This window comes from Sceloporus occidentalis, unplaced genomic scaffold (genome assembly GCF_023333645.1).
Source record: "Sceloporus occidentalis isolate IW3139 unplaced genomic scaffold, rSceOcc1.0.p SCAF_5, whole genome shotgun sequence".
Lineage (NCBI taxonomy): Eukaryota > Metazoa > Chordata > Lepidosauria > Squamata > Phrynosomatidae > Sceloporus > Sceloporus occidentalis.
The window spans coordinates 41,000,426-41,017,577 of record NW_028316985.1 but is presented as its reverse complement, the minus strand read 5'-3'; the positions used below and the strand labels follow the sequence as shown (position 1 = coordinate 41,017,577).

The following is a 17,152-nucleotide window of genomic DNA, read 5'->3' as shown; positions in this document are numbered from 1 at the left end:
CAAAGTCTCAGGATTCTCCAATCTCAGGTTGTGATGTACTGCTTACACAGGGGCTTTGCTTTTGGATTGTTTGGTGGCTCTCCTTTCCAAAAGGTCACTGCACAGGCTTATTCACAAGCAGTTTTCCTTCTCTTTTGATTAACTGCACATTTATGGGAACTTTCATTGCTTCATTGAGAAGTGGTTTAGATTAAAATGTTGTAATTGGGCTATTATGTCTAAAACAAAAGTCACATCTGTCCATAGAAAGCATGAACTGTAATAAATTTGTTCATAGTTAAGGTGCCAGAAGAGTCTTTGTATTTTGCTTCTGCAGTGTAAGATGATCACCCCCTGGAAATTATATCTAAAATGTACCTCCAGTCTACAGTTTCTTATTGTCTTGTCCATGTTTCTTTTATATCTTCTGAAAAGATTTTCAACCATGAACTGTTTGGGGAAGTTGCTGAGGAGAAGGAAGTGAAGGGTATAGTATCCAAAGTCATGGAGGCCCGCAGAAGCAAGAGTTATGATTCTTATGAGATCCTTGCCAAGTATGTGGGGAAAGACCAAGTAACTAAACTTATTCTTCCATTAAAAGAGGTAAGATGATATAATTAATTCTTAGAGGAATTACGTAGAGTGTTATACATAAGGGAATTTGTTTCTTCTGATGAGCATAAAGTACTTTCCAAGGGATCTTTGGACATTTCCTCAGCAGCATAGAAGCCATCTCTGCTTTACCTCTATAGCAATTAAGAAATGTACAATAGCATTGTATGTTGCTAATGGTACTTGGTACTATTCATGATTCTGGAGGACAGGGTTCGAATTTTGCTTAGTCATGAAACCTACTGAATGATGTTGGGCAAGCCACATGTATTTAGCCTTAAGGAAGGCACTGACAAACCCCCTGTAAACAAATCTTTCCAAGAAAACACCATTATAGGTTCGCCTTAGGGTTGCCATAAGTGAGAAATGACTTGAAGGCACACAACACGCACAAACACATACACTGTTCTTTCCTATGGCAGCATCTCCCCAGGTTTTGGATGAGGAGGAAGAGATTGCAAGGGAGCTGTGTTGCCATTCTGTTTTGCTCCTATATTGATTTTATACTCTAGGACAATGATTCTTAAGCTGTCTGATGTGGAGGACCAACATTCCCCCCACCAATATTCCAGGGAACAGTGCTATATTTGTGCGCATTGTGGCTATAATACCATCTTTTTTTCCTGGAAACTAACTGTAGACTGGCATCTGTCCAGGGCTCACCACTTTGGGTACCACGGCTATAGGATCTAGATCGGGTGGTGCCAGTTTTTGACACACACCCCAAGCTATGCCACACTAACATATTGTAAGTAGAAAGTCAATTGAATGAAAATGCCATCTTGAAGTTAAAGGAAATCAAGTCCAATAACACTTCCACAGTATGTTTTTGGCCAATTTTCTGGGGCTAGGAGGTCTTTGGAGAAGGATTGAGGCAACATGTTGCTTCTTTCCCCATCCTGATCTTGATTAACTGGTATGTCCTACTCCTAAAATGTCTCTCTCCAGAGCCAAGCAGTTCTCACCACTCCTTGTGTATATTCAGCCTGTGGCTAATAAAATTAGCTGCTGTTCCCCCCCCCCCCCCCCCCGCCATTTATAACTTTAAGCCTGCCCCACAAAATTTATTTGCTGAAAAAGAAGTCAGGAAATGAAAGAACCACCAAGATAGATATTTTGCAAATAAAACATTTTTAATTATCTGAGTTGCACCTGCTCCCTTAGTTCCCTGATTTTAACATCTTTCCTTCGAATGAGCCCAATTGAAGCTGACTATGGCAATAATGTTCCAGATTGAAAGCAATTGCACAGCATGTGGAGGGTATTTTAGTCACTTATTGGCCATCCTTGGGATGATCTGCATGTGAAGTGCCAGTTGCCTCTACAAATGAAAATGCAAAGATTTTTGGAAACAGCATGATGAACTGAGTTACAAGAATGATTTTCCTATTAGATTAATACATAAAATGAGAAGAACAACAGAGGGAGAAAGGCTGTGGCACATTTATGGGGTCCTCCTAATACAGACTCAGACGTGTTTGAGGGACGAAGGGAAGCATAACATTGTATCTTTTCAGCATGCATTAGAGCAGCCAAGAATAAAAGGGATGGGGGAAACCATTTCTAATAGCAGCAGCATATTGTACAAAGAGCAATGGCATTTAGGTTGAGTCTACCTTATCTGAAATGCTTGGGACTAGAAGTGTTTTGGAGTTTGGATTAATTTTTTTGGATTTTGGAAAATTTGCATATACATAATGAGATATCTTGGAGATTGAACCAACGTCTAAACATGAAATTCATTTATGTTGCATATACACCTAGTACACATTGCCTGGAGGTAATTTTATACCTAATATTTTAAATAATTTTGTGAATGAAACAAAGTTCCGGTAATTTTATACCTAATATTTTAAATAATTTTGTGAATGAAACAAAGTTCCTGAACACTGAACCATCAGAAAAGCAAAGGTGTCTCAGCCACTCAAGTGGACAATTTTGGATTTTGGATTATTTAAAATTTGAAAGTTTTGGATAACTGAGACTCACCTTGTACAAGGATGTCAGTTCTAGGGTGATTTTTTAAATGCTTACTTGTAGATTTTAGAGAATACCACAAGCTTAAAGATGTCTCGAAAGGTACATGAAACTTTACGCCGCATTGTGTCTGGATTGATAATGAACACAGAAATGACTGCAGAATCCATTCTTTTGCTCAGCCATGGCTTAATTAATGAAAATCTACCACTGTTGACAGAAAAGTCAAGGTATGTTTATAGAATGTTTTTCTTTACCTTTTTTGTCTTTGGAAGGCAGCATTTAGAAATTCACAGACACAGAAATAAGCAGGGCTCATTTGTCTGCCAGCATAAACTGATGATAAGCAAACAAGTTACACATTTTTCAACCCTGGATTTCCCCTCATTTCATGTTTGTACTGCTGTTGTTTCCAGTAAAACTGGGATTACTCAAAATTGGCATTTCATTCTTAGTGTTATGTCTGGATTTGCCCAGTTTCTCTTCATAGAAAAGAGTGCCCACCGTGCCACTACAGCTCAAGGTTGTTCCTTAATCATAAAGATACTCATTTGTAAACTATTTAATCCAGAGTAGTTGCATTAAAACCACAGTGATTATTTTGATGTCAGTGATTTGACGTCATTCTTTGACACACCTAATTGGATTTTTGTCCCCCCCCCCCCCCCCAGTCCTTTCCCGGGTCAGAACTAGTGCAGAATTACCTGATCCAGTATTTGTATTTTCAAATAAAAATTGTTTTATTTTCTTTTTTGCCGTGCTGGTAGTACTGGAGTGCAAGACCTCACTCAGAGGTGCTCTGAGAGTAAGGCATTGTGGGTAGGTACCCACCTGGGCATGATTACCTTACCCACAGTGCCTTGCTCTGAGGATTATCAGAATGTGAGACAGTGGATCTTCTGCCTCTGAAAAGCTGCACTTGGTTGTTTTTTCTTGGCGTGGCAGTCATTCCAGCAGTGCACTCTGATGTGGTCATTCAGTGATTCACTCTGAAGACCTACCAGCTGTACTAACCACTTCCTTGCCATATCTGCCAAGCTGAGAAGCTTGACAACCATCAAAGCAAGGCTTTGGAATCCCAGCTGCTTTCCTACAATGATTGCTGCAGCAGAAAAGTGGCACAGCTTTCTAGAGAGCCTTTAAGGAGAACCTGCCTAGTGCTTCATTTTCAAGGCACTCAGAACAAGGTATTTGGCCTTAGCAATAATGGCAGTTTCTGCCTCAGCAGCCATAGATAGTTGGGAAGATCTAACTTCCTGAGGTAGTGGCAGATGAGACAGTCTGTTGCCTCAGACAAGGTTCTTTGTGCTCCACCTCCTCAGAAGAGCAGATGGATACTGTATTGTATCTGTATTTGGTTCAAAAGAACTGTCTATTGAGGCCTTAATTCTCATTCTTATTTTACCTTTCAAACTCTTTCCAGAGCTAAAGCTCCGGCTCCTCCAGATCCTCGTTTGCAACCAGAGAGCTGCCTCTTGCTTCCACCAACCCCAGTTCGTGGAGGACAAAAGGCACCTGTGAGCAGCAAGACAAACAGACATGTCTTGGTTGAGACAGGACTACGGGTAAGGAGTACTCCATACACTTGTACTTCAAAAATTAAATACAGTTTCTCTATTTGCTTCCATAGAGGAATATCTCCCCTCCCTCCCCCAGCTGTATAAATTTGCTGTGGTCGACTGATCAGGGGAAATGGACAGGAAGGAACAGTGGATTTGTTCAGGCAGTATATTCCTGTAATGATGGTTTGCCCAGTTTGGATGCTCACTGTTAATACAGATGCTAAATGATCAGAGTGTTGCAGGGTGTGTGTGTGTGTGTATGTGTGTTCTTCTAGTACTATAACAGCGTTTGATCTTCTCTCAGAATGCAGCCAGAATAGCAATCTGTTGCTTTATAACTCATTTCTGCCATTGGAATTTTAGGAAGCTTCTTTGAGGTAAGCTGAGAAGAATAATTGGACAGAGCACAGTTGAAGTTGTTGGGTACAGGGAGTATGTTTTTCTACAGCCATTTATGTGAGGTCTCTAAGCTTTGGTCATACATAGCTCTCATTTCTTAATGTCCATGCTGTATTGCACAGTTGTCATTGAAATTGGTTATCATATTATGAGAAATAAAGAACATGTGTAGCCTTTTGCTGTTACACCCTGAAATTGCCCTTGGTTTCACAGGCCATGATTACTTTTTAATGTGCATTTAATGCCTAGCACTTGTTTGATACTACAGCTTCTGCACATGAGCTTGAAGAGATCCAAAATAAATTCTTCAGATGAGCACACTTTAGAAATGTTGGATCCATTTGTACAGCTGCTTATCAACTGTCTTCAGTCCACTGATGTCAAGGTATGGTTATGAATAAAGTACAGTACCTCTTTTGCAACACAGACAGATCCAGTGTTTATCCTGAACAAGATTTTTTTTAAAAGAAAGAAATGGGGAAAATATCCATTTAGCATATACAAACTGCTTCTAACAAGAATAAATAATTAGCCATCTGAGTTTGGGTTTTTTGCATGTTTATAGCAAATATATGTTTCGAAACACTTTCCAAATGTTCTGTAAAGGGTGTTGCAACCCATCCAGAATCATGTAGGGCCACTTAAATCAAATGGGATTTCAAATTTCACAGTTGATTTCTCTGTGAGTAAGAGCAGTATGAAATGGGAGAAGAATGTCTCACTTGTAGCTCCCTGATTGTGGAAAATCACTCATGTCAGAATCCTGACTGGTTCCAGCACTGGAACTTTTCTGGTGCCAAGCCAATATGTGTATTTTTATTAAAGCCTTTGTAGACTAATTTACTTCAAAATATATATGTACAAAATATATATGTATCCAAAATGCTTGAGGTCAGAGGTATTTTGGATTTTGACTTTTTTTGTATTCTGGAATATTTGCATATACATAAATCTTGTGGATGGGATCTAAGTCTAAACATGCAATTCTTTTATGTTTCATATACATCTTTTACACATAGACTAAGGTAATTTTATTCATAACATTTTTAATAATTTTGGGCATGAAACAAACTTTATGTATATTGACCCATCAGAAAAGAAAAGTGTCACTATCTCAGCCACCCATGTAGACAATTTAGAAATTTTTCGGATTTGCCTAAACTGCAGATTCCAAGATTGCACCGGTTGGAACCATGACAGCTAAAGTTGATTCATTGAACTTTAATTGTGTAGTGTGAAAAGGCCCCTTAAATGCATGCACACCATTCACGGTGCACTGCCATGGATACTTGGGAGTCAGAAAAATTAGAAATGTGAAGTCAGACAGCATGACTTCGATTTATATGCATCTTGTTACACAAATTCAGTGCCAAATTGCTGTGTGGTCTACATGCATTTGGCTTTCATGTGTTAACACAGATAGCTAGTAATTTGAGATTCAAAAGCAAAGACTTTGAGAATTCCACATGATATGGGAAAAGGGATTGCTAGGTGCTATCAAATATCCCCATTACCTGCATAGGTAATCTTTGTTGTTTCATTCCCAGGTGATCACTGGTGCTCTTCAGTCTCTCCTATGGGTTCTAAAGTTTCCTCTGCCTGCAGTGGATAAGAATATAGAACAGCTAACCAAGCAGCTTTTCATTTTGCTGAAGGACTTTGCCAAGCCAGGAGCAGCTAAAGGCCAGAACTTTCATTTGGTGGTCAATTGTTTCAAAGTACGTCTTAACAGTGTAGTGATGATCTTGTGAAGTGCTTTACCTTGGTCTGGATGTCTACGTTATAAGAAGCATAAAAAGAGTTTCTGTCTTCTTTCTGCTTTGGATTTCTAGCTGTTAGTTAATTGTCTTGAAGAACTCCATTAGCTGGACACTTTTTGTTGACCCACTCAGGCAGTGGCCTCAGGAATAGCTGTCAGCATTTGTTGACTATAGAGCTGGGCAAAATCAGAAGGTCTAGGGTTCAGCTTTCTTCCCCTGTGACCATTCAACCATCCAGTGGTGACATACCTGCCTCCCAAATAAAACAAAACTAAACAAGAAATGGCCAGAAGTCAAAAAGTTAAAAACAACAACAGTTATAGCAGTCTAAGGGACCCCTGCAAACTATTTTAAAAGAAAATTGTTACTTCTTGTTGCTTCCAGAAGAAACATTTCACCCTTCTTTAGGCCAGAAAAAGGGCAGTTCAGAGAGCCTGGAAAGTGCGGGGGGGGGGGGGGGGGTTGCTGTAATTTGCCTGTGTCTGATCTTAATGTGGTAATCTTCTATAAACCATCGGTGCCAGTCTTCCAAGTTTGGAATTACCTAGCTGCTTAATTTGTATACTAAAGAGAGTGGATGGAAACGATTCATACTCTGTAACTCCTTGATCCACCCAGTGTTGTGCAGATCCTTTAGGTTAAACAGTCACCCTCCATAAATATTTACACTTTTCTTTGGTAGCAAAATAAGGCTGCATGCAAAAACTTGACCCACATCCGTAAATACAGGGTATTTTTTTAAAATACAAATACTTAATAGATTATTGATTTCAGAAGACCAGAAATGGTTAATAGTAAATTACATAATGCCACCTTAAAACAAATGATTAAAACTGAAGCAGTTCAGCATTGTAAAAAAAAAAAAAGATCACAAAACTTTTTATTTCACAGATACCTAACCCTGAGTCTATGTGGATGGGATAAAATAGACTTCCTTGGCAATAGATTCTCTTTGTGCCAAAGGCTGGGGCCATTAGAGAAAATGGCTTTCCAAGAATCCAGAGAACACTTCTCAAGCAGAGCCTTCTTTACAGTTTTTGTGCAAAATTGGGTTTATTTGCTAGTAAGGCCCGTTACAGACCGCCCAAAAGGGGTGGTCTTGGGCCGCTGCCGGTTGCAGCGCAGAGGAGTTGCAACAGCCAAACTGCGCGACTCCTCCACGCTGCAAAGAAGGAGCGTGAAAATTGCGCTCATTCCGGCAATCCGGAAGAGACGCTGCAAGTGCCAAAGTGCGCACTCGCGGTGTCACTTCCGGGCCACGACGTGCGGACGCAGAGCGTCCGTTATGTCAAAATGGCAGCGGCCGTGTGGAACGGCCGCCACCATTTGTTACGGACTCTGTCCGTGATAGAGTAAGGGGCGACTGGAAGAGACACCCCTTTTTCAAAATGGGACGCCCTAAGGACATCCCTTATGGCGGTCTGTAACACACCTAAGTTTGTAGTTTATCGCACAGCAAAATAAAGCTTCTTACCGCTCCCGAATTCAAGCCAAATTCAGGCTGTCCCCTGGTATTATTGCATGGCTTTTGTCCCTAAAACTGTCATCCTGTTACAGCCCAGCTCCAATGCTGGTCCTTGAACTTGCTTTGAGGGTCATTTTTCAAAGTCGGAAAGCTCCCAACTATGAAAAATGGCCGCTGAAGCAAATTCAGATACCACTATTGGAACTGGGCTGTACCTGGATGGTGGTTTCAGGGACAAAAGCTATGCGATAACACCAGGTGACAGCCTGAATTTGGCATGAATTCAGGAGCAGTAGGTCGCTTTATTTAGCTGTGCGCTAATCCCCGTCGTTTTGAATTGCTGGGCTAAAGGATGGGATGAAAAGAAAAACACAAAATACAGATTGTTCATTCTGGGTCTTGTAGAACATTCCATAACATTCATGTATATAACTCAACGTTTTAATTTCCAGTGCGTATCTCTTCTTGTAAGGAATACAAAGAGTCACATAACAGACAAACAGCTACAAGTGTTGCTTGGTTATGCTGAAGAGGATCTCTACGACTCATTACGACAAGCTACTGCCTTTGGCCTCTTAAAGGTAACACCATTATGAACAACCTTTTAAGGGTCATTTCTTTGAAATTAAGCTTCTCATTTTTGTACAAAATATTTAAAAGTGCATATGTTTTATTTATTGTGTCAAAAGAAAGCTTAGATGTCTTTCTTTCTTTCTTTCTTTCTTTCTTTCTTTCTTTCTTTCTTTCTTTCCTTCTTTCCAAAGGCTATATTATCCAGAAAACTGCTAGTTCCAGAAATTGAAAGTGTTATGCAGAAGGTTGCAAATTTTGCCATCACTGGTCAAAGTGAGCAGGTTCGAATCCAGTGCAGACAGGTTTGTAGGAAAAAATTCTTGTCACATTATTACTACAAGTGTTTCATCAGCTTTCGGTTTCCATTTATCAATCATATGATCATTTCATACTGTACAATTATAGCGCTGTGATTCCACTTGAACTGCCATGGCTGCATCCTGTGGAATCCTTGAGTTTCTAGTCTAATTAAGCATTAGACCTCTCTGGTGAACAATTCTAAATATCCCTCCCTTTGAAACTGTAGTGCTATAACTTTGTGAGATTTTACACACATAATTAGTATGTGTGTAAAGACTCATGGTTAAGCTGCCACCAGCATAAATACACCCCAAATAATTATCTTATACAGTGCCTTGTTTGTCATGCTTCATTGCCATTTGTTACAGAAACCATTTAAGGTACTCTGCAGGTTGTTATGTCTAATTAATTTCTTTTAAATCGATGAGATTAATTAATAAAGGTGTCTTTCTTCTCTGCTACATTGCTGTCATCTAGTAACAGCTGTCCAGAGGAAAGAGCTGTTTTTTGGCCCTTTGTACTCTGTGAAACTTATTTAGGTCTGTTGGGTTTTAATAGATGATTGTTTGCTTTCTCCTGCAGATTTACCTTAAATATGTTCTTGATTACCCACTTGGTAAAAAGCTGAAAGGCAACCTTGAGTACATCTTTGCCCAGCTCAAGTAAGTACCAGGAGGTATTTGTTTATCTAAAAGACACAAGATTATTTTCCCCATCTGGTTTGAGGGGGACATTTTTCAGACCACATAATTTTTGTAGAAATAGGGACCAAGAGTTCAAAATAAAACCTCAAGGTTGTCTTCAAAACAATTGAACACATAATTTTTTTCCTTATTGGTTTTGAATTAATTTTTGTGTGTTGCAGTTTTTCTTGTCTATGAACCAATGATCATGATATCTCCCTATATAAAAGATCATACTATATTTCTGTTTTACATGTATGATTTAAATAAATGATTTTTGTATGTGTACCTTTCAGCATATACTTTTCTTTGAACAAAGTATTTCTCTAGGCATTTTGCAAATGCAAATATTCACAGATGTATACATTTTGAAGGGCTTTTTTTTTGTTTGATAAACTACATTGTTGACATTGGAAAAGTATAAATTTTGAGACCTAATGTGTTCCGCTGCGTATTTAGTTTTAGGAAACATGCAAACTAATTGTATTTCTCACTCATTGCTTCTTTAACTGGAGAAACCTCAGATTGATCCAGGAACCTTCTGCATGCCCAGTATGTGTTCTTGTGACTGAGCCATTGGTCCCCCCTTAACTTTGCAAAGACTTCCTCACAATGCTTGACTCTGTCCACCATGAATAGTTCTAGTTAGAGTCAATACTTCCCTTATTCTCCCAGCTATTTATTGGCTGAAGAGAAGAAAATGGAAGGCTTTTTGAACTTGATTCCAAAACAAGTGCTGTGCCAATCATTGTATGCAGGATTGCATGCCATATCCAATGCTATGATGAGGGGAAGCAGCATATATTAAACCTCTTTCCATGTAGCTATTAAAGACACAAGAACATCCTTCAAGGCCAGAAGTTGGCAAAAACATGATATACTATGAATATATATGCACACATATTTAGAGCCAGTGTGGCACAGTAGTTTGAGTTTTGGACTTTGACTCTGGAAATCAGAATTCAATTCCCAGTTGAGCCATAAATCCCACTGGGTCACCTTGAGCAAGTCACATTCTGTGATCCTCAGGGGAAGGCAATGGCAAACCTCCTCTGAACAAATCTTGCCAAGAAACCCTCATGATGGGGTTGCTTTAGGGTTGCCATAAGCCGGAAACTACTCGAAGGCACACAACACCAATAATCACCCTTTGCCATTCCTTAATATTTGAAATCCCCAAATTACATTTTCACAATGGAACCTGTAATTCTGAAGATTGTGCAAAATTGGAGATTATGCATTTTTTTCTGAGAATGTATGTATAGGATTGTGTTATTATATATGTCTATATTTCTGGCAGTTGTTGGAGGTCCTAACAGTGCTCTACTGTCATTTATTTTCTGATAGTTATGAATATGAGACTGGAAGAGAGTCTGCTTTGGAAATGATTGCTTACCTCTTTGAAATGTTCCCTCAGGTAAAAACCTAGTATTCTTGCCATTTGCAACTTGAATCCTAGAATTTAGTCAATAGAATTTATTTCCCTAAGGCTGCACAAGACTGTCTGCTGAACCTAAAGGAAAGTATGCATGGTAACTAGCTATAAGCAAGCTCTCAGGAGCTGTTTATATACACTTGCTGTAAAGCTTTCTAAACATGTTCTGCGTTATAGCTTAGCAGTATATTGTGACTGACTTGAGGCCAAGCATAAGGTTGTATGAGTTGGAGTTTATTTTTATCTATTAGTGTATTTGTATTTTGCTTTTCCTTCAGAAAGCTCAGTGTAACATATCTGCCACCCATAATTTAATCCAGGGGTAGGCAACCTTTTTGAGCCAGGGGCCGGGTTGCTGTCCCTCAGACAACTGGGGGGCCGAAGCGGGGGAGGTGGAGCTTCCACCCCCCGGGGGTGGGGCCGCGTGCCAGGGGTGGAGCCTCCACCCTCCGGGGGCGGAGCTTCCACCCCGGGGCAGAGTTCCCACCCCTGGGGGCGGAGCTTCTGCCCCCGGGGGCCAGGCCACCTCCTCTTTGCCGGCCCCTGACGGGGCCCCAGGCCCTGTCAGAGGCCGGGAAAGAGCCGGCGGGGACTTCCAGCGCTGGAGGCCTCCCCGTCTTTGCCAGCCCCTGACGCCAGAGGCCCACCGCCGCCGCAGGAACCCTCCTGAAGGGCCCCAGCGATGGCAACTGTCCTCCGAGGGGCCCGCTGCCGCCGTCGGAGCCCTCCTGGAGGGCCCCAGCGATGGCAACTGGCCTCCCAGGGGCCCTCTGACGCCGCCGGAGCCCTCCTGGAGGGCCCCAGCGAAGGCAACAGGCCTCCCAGAGGCCCACTGCCACAGCCCTCCTGGAGGACCCCAGCGAAGGCAACGGGCCTCTGGGAGGCCTGCTGCCATCGCAGGAGCCCTCCTGGAGGGCCCCAGCGACGGCAAATGGCCTCCCAGGGGCCCGCTGCCACCGTCAGAGCCCTCTTGGAGGCCCCAGCGAAGGCAACGGGCTTCCCAGGGGCCCGCTGCCACCGCCGGAGCCCTCCTAGAGGGGCCCAGCGACGGCAGCGGGCCTCCTAGAGGCCTGCTGCTGCTGCTGCGGCAGCCACCCGTCACGGCTTTTCGCCGCTCTGGGCGCCGCCATTTTGGGCGGCAAAATGGTGGTGAAGTCTCGCGCGACCTCCCCCGCCATTTTGGGCGAAAAAATGGCGGCGCCCATAGCGGCCTCTGGGGCTATGGGCGCTGCCATTTTTTTGCCCAAAATGGCGGCGAACTCTTGCGCGACCTAGCTGCCATTTTGCCGCCCAAAATGGCGGCGCCCAGAGCGGCGAAAAGCCGCGACGGGTGGCTGCGGCGGCGGCGGTGGCAGCGGCAACAGCAGCCAGGGGCCGGTCGCCAGGCCTCCGCGGGCCGGAGGTTGCCGACCCCTGATTTAATCCTTACAGTGATCCTGTGAGGTAGACTGTGGCTGGACTTGCTATCATGCATTATTAACCCAAGATATGTACAAACCTTGTGCCAGTGTGCTCTTGACTTCTGACTTCTTGCTCTGGCTTGATTAAAGTGCTATTGGGATAATTAACTACAGTTTCCTGTTACATCCAAACTGGAAAACTGAGTATCAGGAGGTGAATAAACCAAGATCTGAAACCATAGTTTAAAATCTGGTGAGGTTCTGGGTGCTACTGATTCTGGTAACGACAGTTTCCTGATCTGGATTTAATGAGAAACTGTCATTAATTAACCCAGGAAGTCTTCAATCATGATGTGCAAAAGAAAGTAGAGACATCACAAGGTTAAGAGTGCATATTTATTAGCTCCTTGTTAGCTTATTAAATTGAAACATTTGTCTAAGATTTAGCTTTAGCATTAGTGGGTTATCATGGATGAATGGGAATTTGAACCTAGACTCCCCAATCCTACTTTGATACTCTGATCACTGCACTACACTGACTTTTAATTTTACAGTGTACATTGTACATGTGATATATATTTCTGCTGCTCTGAAATTGCCATGTAGATGCACCCAAAATTTTCCCCCAAGTTATTTCTCCCTCCCCTCAGTGAAATAACTTGACCTGTCAGTTGAAGGTGGCACAGTGGTTAAATGCCTGTACTGCAGCCATTCACTCAAAACCATAAGGTTGCGAGTTCAATACCAGCGAAAGGGCTCAAGCTTGACTCAGGCTTGCATCCTTCCGAGGTCACTAAAATGAGTACCCAGATTGTTGGAGGAAAAAAATACCTTCCTGGCAACTTATATGATTCCTTCTTTATTTCTTCAGGGTTTATTGCATGAGTTTTGTGGCCTATTCTTTGTCCCTCTGTGTATGATGATAGTAAATGATGACTCTTCAAAATGCAAGAAGATGGCAGTACTGGCAACCAAAAGTCTCCTTACAAAGATTAACCCTGCAAACCGAGATGTGATGTTTTTGCTGCTTACTTCGTGGTTCAAGAGTGAAAAGGTACGCGTGAGTCAGGGTTGTCTTAGACAATGTGAGCGGAATAAAAGAGGGACAGAATGTTAAGGAATTATGTAAGGTTTTACCATTAAATGGTTGATTCAGTGGGTCTGCTCTAGTTAGGATTAGCAACTAGATTCTGGCTCACAGAAGTAACTTTTCTAAGCACTGCAAGAAATTATATTGCTAAACTTCCCTTCCTAGTAGAAGAGGAAAATAGTAATTTATTGGGCCTTTGTGATTAGGCCAGTTTCTTGTGGAATTGGTATCTGAGCTCTGAGCCTTGGCTGAGTGCTTTTTTGAGAAGGCAGCTGCACCACCTTGAGTTTTTCTTCCTTCATAGACCTCAGTTAGCTGACTGTTCCCAGACAGACATGTTCTTACCTCCTGTTACAACTTGGTAGACTCTCAGAAGGAAACTCTGTTAATGCAAAAAGAATCTACAGAATCTCCTTGGAAGAATTGCTGTTTTACCTCACACATCTTTGTAAAGTCCACCACTAATGTGATGTTTCTGTTGACAGAGTGTGCACAAGAGGTTAGCTGCTCAAGCCTGTGGCGCATTTGTTGAGGTTGAGGGAGTTGAATTTGAGAAAAGACTTGGAACCATCCTCCCAATTATTGAGAGAGAAATCCATCCTTCCAATTTTGAAGAAGTAAGTGATTAAATTAGAGTCAATATTTGTAGAAAATTGAAAAAGGGAGACTGAAGAGACAGATGAAGCCCATAAAACAAGGCAAAGTGACTCATTACTTGGCAGGATTGGAGCTTGTTCACAGACAACATCTGTTCACAAAGGGAACCTGCCAAAAGAATCTGACAGACGCTGCACTTCTTTCCTGTTGTTTACACGTCATTCTTCAAAGAGAGGAAGAGTTGAATTATTTATCATTTTTTTAGAAACAGTCTTTTTTCATACTTAACAGATAATGCTAGGGGTATGGGTAGTGGCTTTCATTCTTTAAACTGATACTTGTGAGATACTGATACTTGTGAGATGAAATGTTTTTCCTCACGGGGCATTAAGTGTCTTCAGATTCCACATGGCTCTGTAAGCCTCCATACTTCATTTTCAGTGATAAGCTATCCATTGGTAGAGCGACAGCTTCAGTCCATCGGTCCTGTAAGATCTGAAATATGGCTGTTAGGAAAGCGTAGAGCAATCCTTTAGCAGCCACATGCAAGGTGAGAGACTGCTAGGATGATTCCTATTAGTATGTACACTTCTTTGAAAGGCAATCTCTAGGACCAGCCTGTGAAGAAGGTAACATCCCACCCTTTTGCATTTCCAGTGGTTCTCAGAAGGGATCCTTTTTTGTGCAGCCTTTGTGGTAATGAGAGAAAACTTTACAGGGCCATCAAAGCAGATGGATAATTCTATGGTAACTCCATGTAGGTTACTGTAACCATCTTTTTTTCTTCTTTTTTTGTGGGTACTTTTTGTTCCCATGCTAAAGAAAGTTTACAATGTTCATTTCTTTTCACATTGAGGACATAATTTATGCGGAATAGGTGTGTAACCTTCCTATTTAAGGATTCCAATGTTTGTTTGCGGTAATGTGGGAGGGAAACTAGAACAAGGTAAGCACAGTATGCTCCCCCAGCTGTTTCCAGCCCTACAGTTGTTTTTAACAAAATAAAAAAATGCTACTGGAGGCATCCAGAAATAGTCATTATATACTAAAACAGAGTATAGATCCCCAACCTTCCTGTATAAGAATATTTTAAAAAGTAAACAGAAGGTGATTTGGATTTTAAAAATGGTTTTGACATTTCTGAGTGTAGTGTTGAATGTGACAGCTCCTGGGGGTAAAAAAGTGGCACCTAGACCATTGGGAGTCACACCCATTTTGGTTTAGGGCCAACCAAGTGAATTAGATCCAGGATCTGCCTGAAGGAATCACTTTAGGGAACTCTCTGTCCCAAAGAATCCTCAGAACCTGTGTAGCATTCTGAATGGTTTGCAGAATAACTAGGTGAAAGAAGGGAAGTCTGTACCTTTTAGACCAGGTGTATTCATTTAAATCTGTATTCAACCTAGGTGCACTTACTGATAGCAGCCTTACTGGTATTTTCTATTATTCCCTTGAGTGTCTTCCAACTTTACCTCAAGCTCTTGAACCAAAACAGAAGATTCTGTAGTATAATTAGGCTGAATCTAATATGAAACTGTTGTGTCTTCAATTGAAACTTCTTCACTACTTATATGCTGTTAAATTGGCAGAATGTTCTCATACCACTGTATATTGTTGCATTTTTTAAAGGTTACAGAAGAGACTGAAGAAAAGGCAGCAGACAGATTGCTGTTCAGCTTTCTCAACTTGATCATTAAACTCATCAAGGAGTGCAACATTATTGAACTAGCTAAACACAATGAAGTTCTGAGCAACATTTGGGGTTAGTAGTTTTTTATACTGCATTATTGTAGATGTAGTTGGCACTTGACATATTCGCTGGGCCCAAGGCTATTCACATGGGAAAGAATGCAATGTGTGAAAGGGCCTTTTCTTTTCTCCTGAATACAAATACAGCCAATTTAAGCGTTATTGCTTCTTTTTCTGAAGGTCATGTCCAGTCCCATTTATGGTACCCTCACAGCTGGGTTTGGCTGACTTCTGCTCAGATCTTTGGTTTATTGTTTGCTACTTACAAGCCAGAAGAACTTGTTAATAAGTGGAATAAGAGAAAACTGGAAAGAAGCCAAGAAACTACAACAGAATCATCAGCAGCTACCTTCTTAACAGAAGAATTAGACAAAAAGGTTAGGATTAAAATTCTAAGCTTGCTTTGAGTTCCCCTAGTTCTGAGACAGAAACCAGATAACATTTGGTATCATTTCACTATCATCTCTTGATAGTTTGTTGTCATGTGCTTTCAAGTAATTTCCAACTTAGGTTCAGTATATCAAGGGGTTTTCTTGACAAGATTTGTTGAGGGGATTTGCTGTTGCTTTCATCTCAGGCTGAGAGCATGTGACTTGCCCAGGGTCACCCTGTACATTTCCACAGCTAAGCAGAGATTTCAATCCTGGTTTCCTAGAGCCCTATTCCAGCCCTCAAACTATTTGCACAACACTCAGTAGTTACTCCTTTAAGTTTTCAGTTTTAGGCTGCTTTTGAGGGGCTAGGCCAGTCATCATAGTAATAAAACTAACAACGTTATGAATTAAGCAACACATTTTGTTCATGTTGCAGTATCATATGTAATCACAACTCTTTATCTTAACAGATGAAAACACTTGCTTTAGCTTTCTGTCATCAACTGAAGTCCAAATTTCTAGATCCAGCTCTCGGAGAACAGGTAAAGCACTAAATAGGTATTTTGCAGACTTGTCATGTTTTGAAATGTACGTTGAAATAAAACAGTTGAAAAGACAGTGCAAGATGTTATGTCTTATACAGAGAATCAAAATTACACTGCAAAAGATTTTTAAAATATAATAACAAACTTATAAATGTATGCCCTTTAATTGTATTTATAAAAAATTTAAAATACTTCAGGATGGTCAGCTAGTGGTTTGGGAAAAAAACTTCTTTGTCTAATAATAGATGTACTGGAATGGAATGGCTCTTCTACATACTTTAGTTTGCCTCCTATTTTCCAAAGATAGCAATAGCGAGTACATTTCTATACCGCTTACCAATGTACTAAGCGGTTTACAAAGTGTAAGCTCATTGCCCCCAACATGGGTTAGCAATATGATTTTAAATAGAAGATGTAGGAGCACAGAATTGTAGAGGCCCACAATGCTATATTCCACCCTTTCCATGTGTTATAGCTTTCCTTACACAGATCCTGGATAGCCGTGGGATCCAGTAGCTCTTGAACCCAACCAGGTCAGACAGAATACCAGAACAAACTCTTTCCTCCAGGGTTGTTGATGGTACACATTTTCTCTGAATATTCTTAAGAGAAGAAATATAAAAAAATTTCTAGTATCTGTGAGGTGAACAAG

General features: G+C 41.1%; 1 protein-coding gene across 1 annotated transcript in view; it reads left to right on the top strand.

Moving 5' to 3' along the window:
• Positions 1 to 17,152, top strand: part of LOC149312055 (small subunit processome component 20 homolog) — an 81,780-nt gene that overhangs the window by 59,717 nt on the left and 4,911 nt on the right. Inside the window, exons 45-58 of the mRNA XM_089523854.1 lie at positions 415 to 582; positions 2,632 to 2,798; positions 3,992 to 4,133; positions 4,798 to 4,914; positions 6,077 to 6,247; positions 8,207 to 8,335; positions 8,519 to 8,629; positions 9,210 to 9,289; positions 10,658 to 10,727; positions 13,017 to 13,199; positions 13,721 to 13,852; positions 15,462 to 15,594; positions 15,762 to 15,958; positions 16,426 to 16,497. Coding sequence (XP_089379980.1) covers positions 415 to 582; positions 2,632 to 2,798; positions 3,992 to 4,133; positions 4,798 to 4,914; positions 6,077 to 6,247; positions 8,207 to 8,335; positions 8,519 to 8,629; positions 9,210 to 9,289; positions 10,658 to 10,727; positions 13,017 to 13,199; positions 13,721 to 13,852; positions 15,462 to 15,594; positions 15,762 to 15,958; positions 16,426 to 16,497 — 1,872 coding nt within the window. The remainder of the gene's footprint in view (positions 1 to 414; positions 583 to 2,631; positions 2,799 to 3,991; positions 4,134 to 4,797; positions 4,915 to 6,076; positions 6,248 to 8,206; positions 8,336 to 8,518; positions 8,630 to 9,209; positions 9,290 to 10,657; positions 10,728 to 13,016; positions 13,200 to 13,720; positions 13,853 to 15,461; positions 15,595 to 15,761; positions 15,959 to 16,425; positions 16,498 to 17,152) is intronic.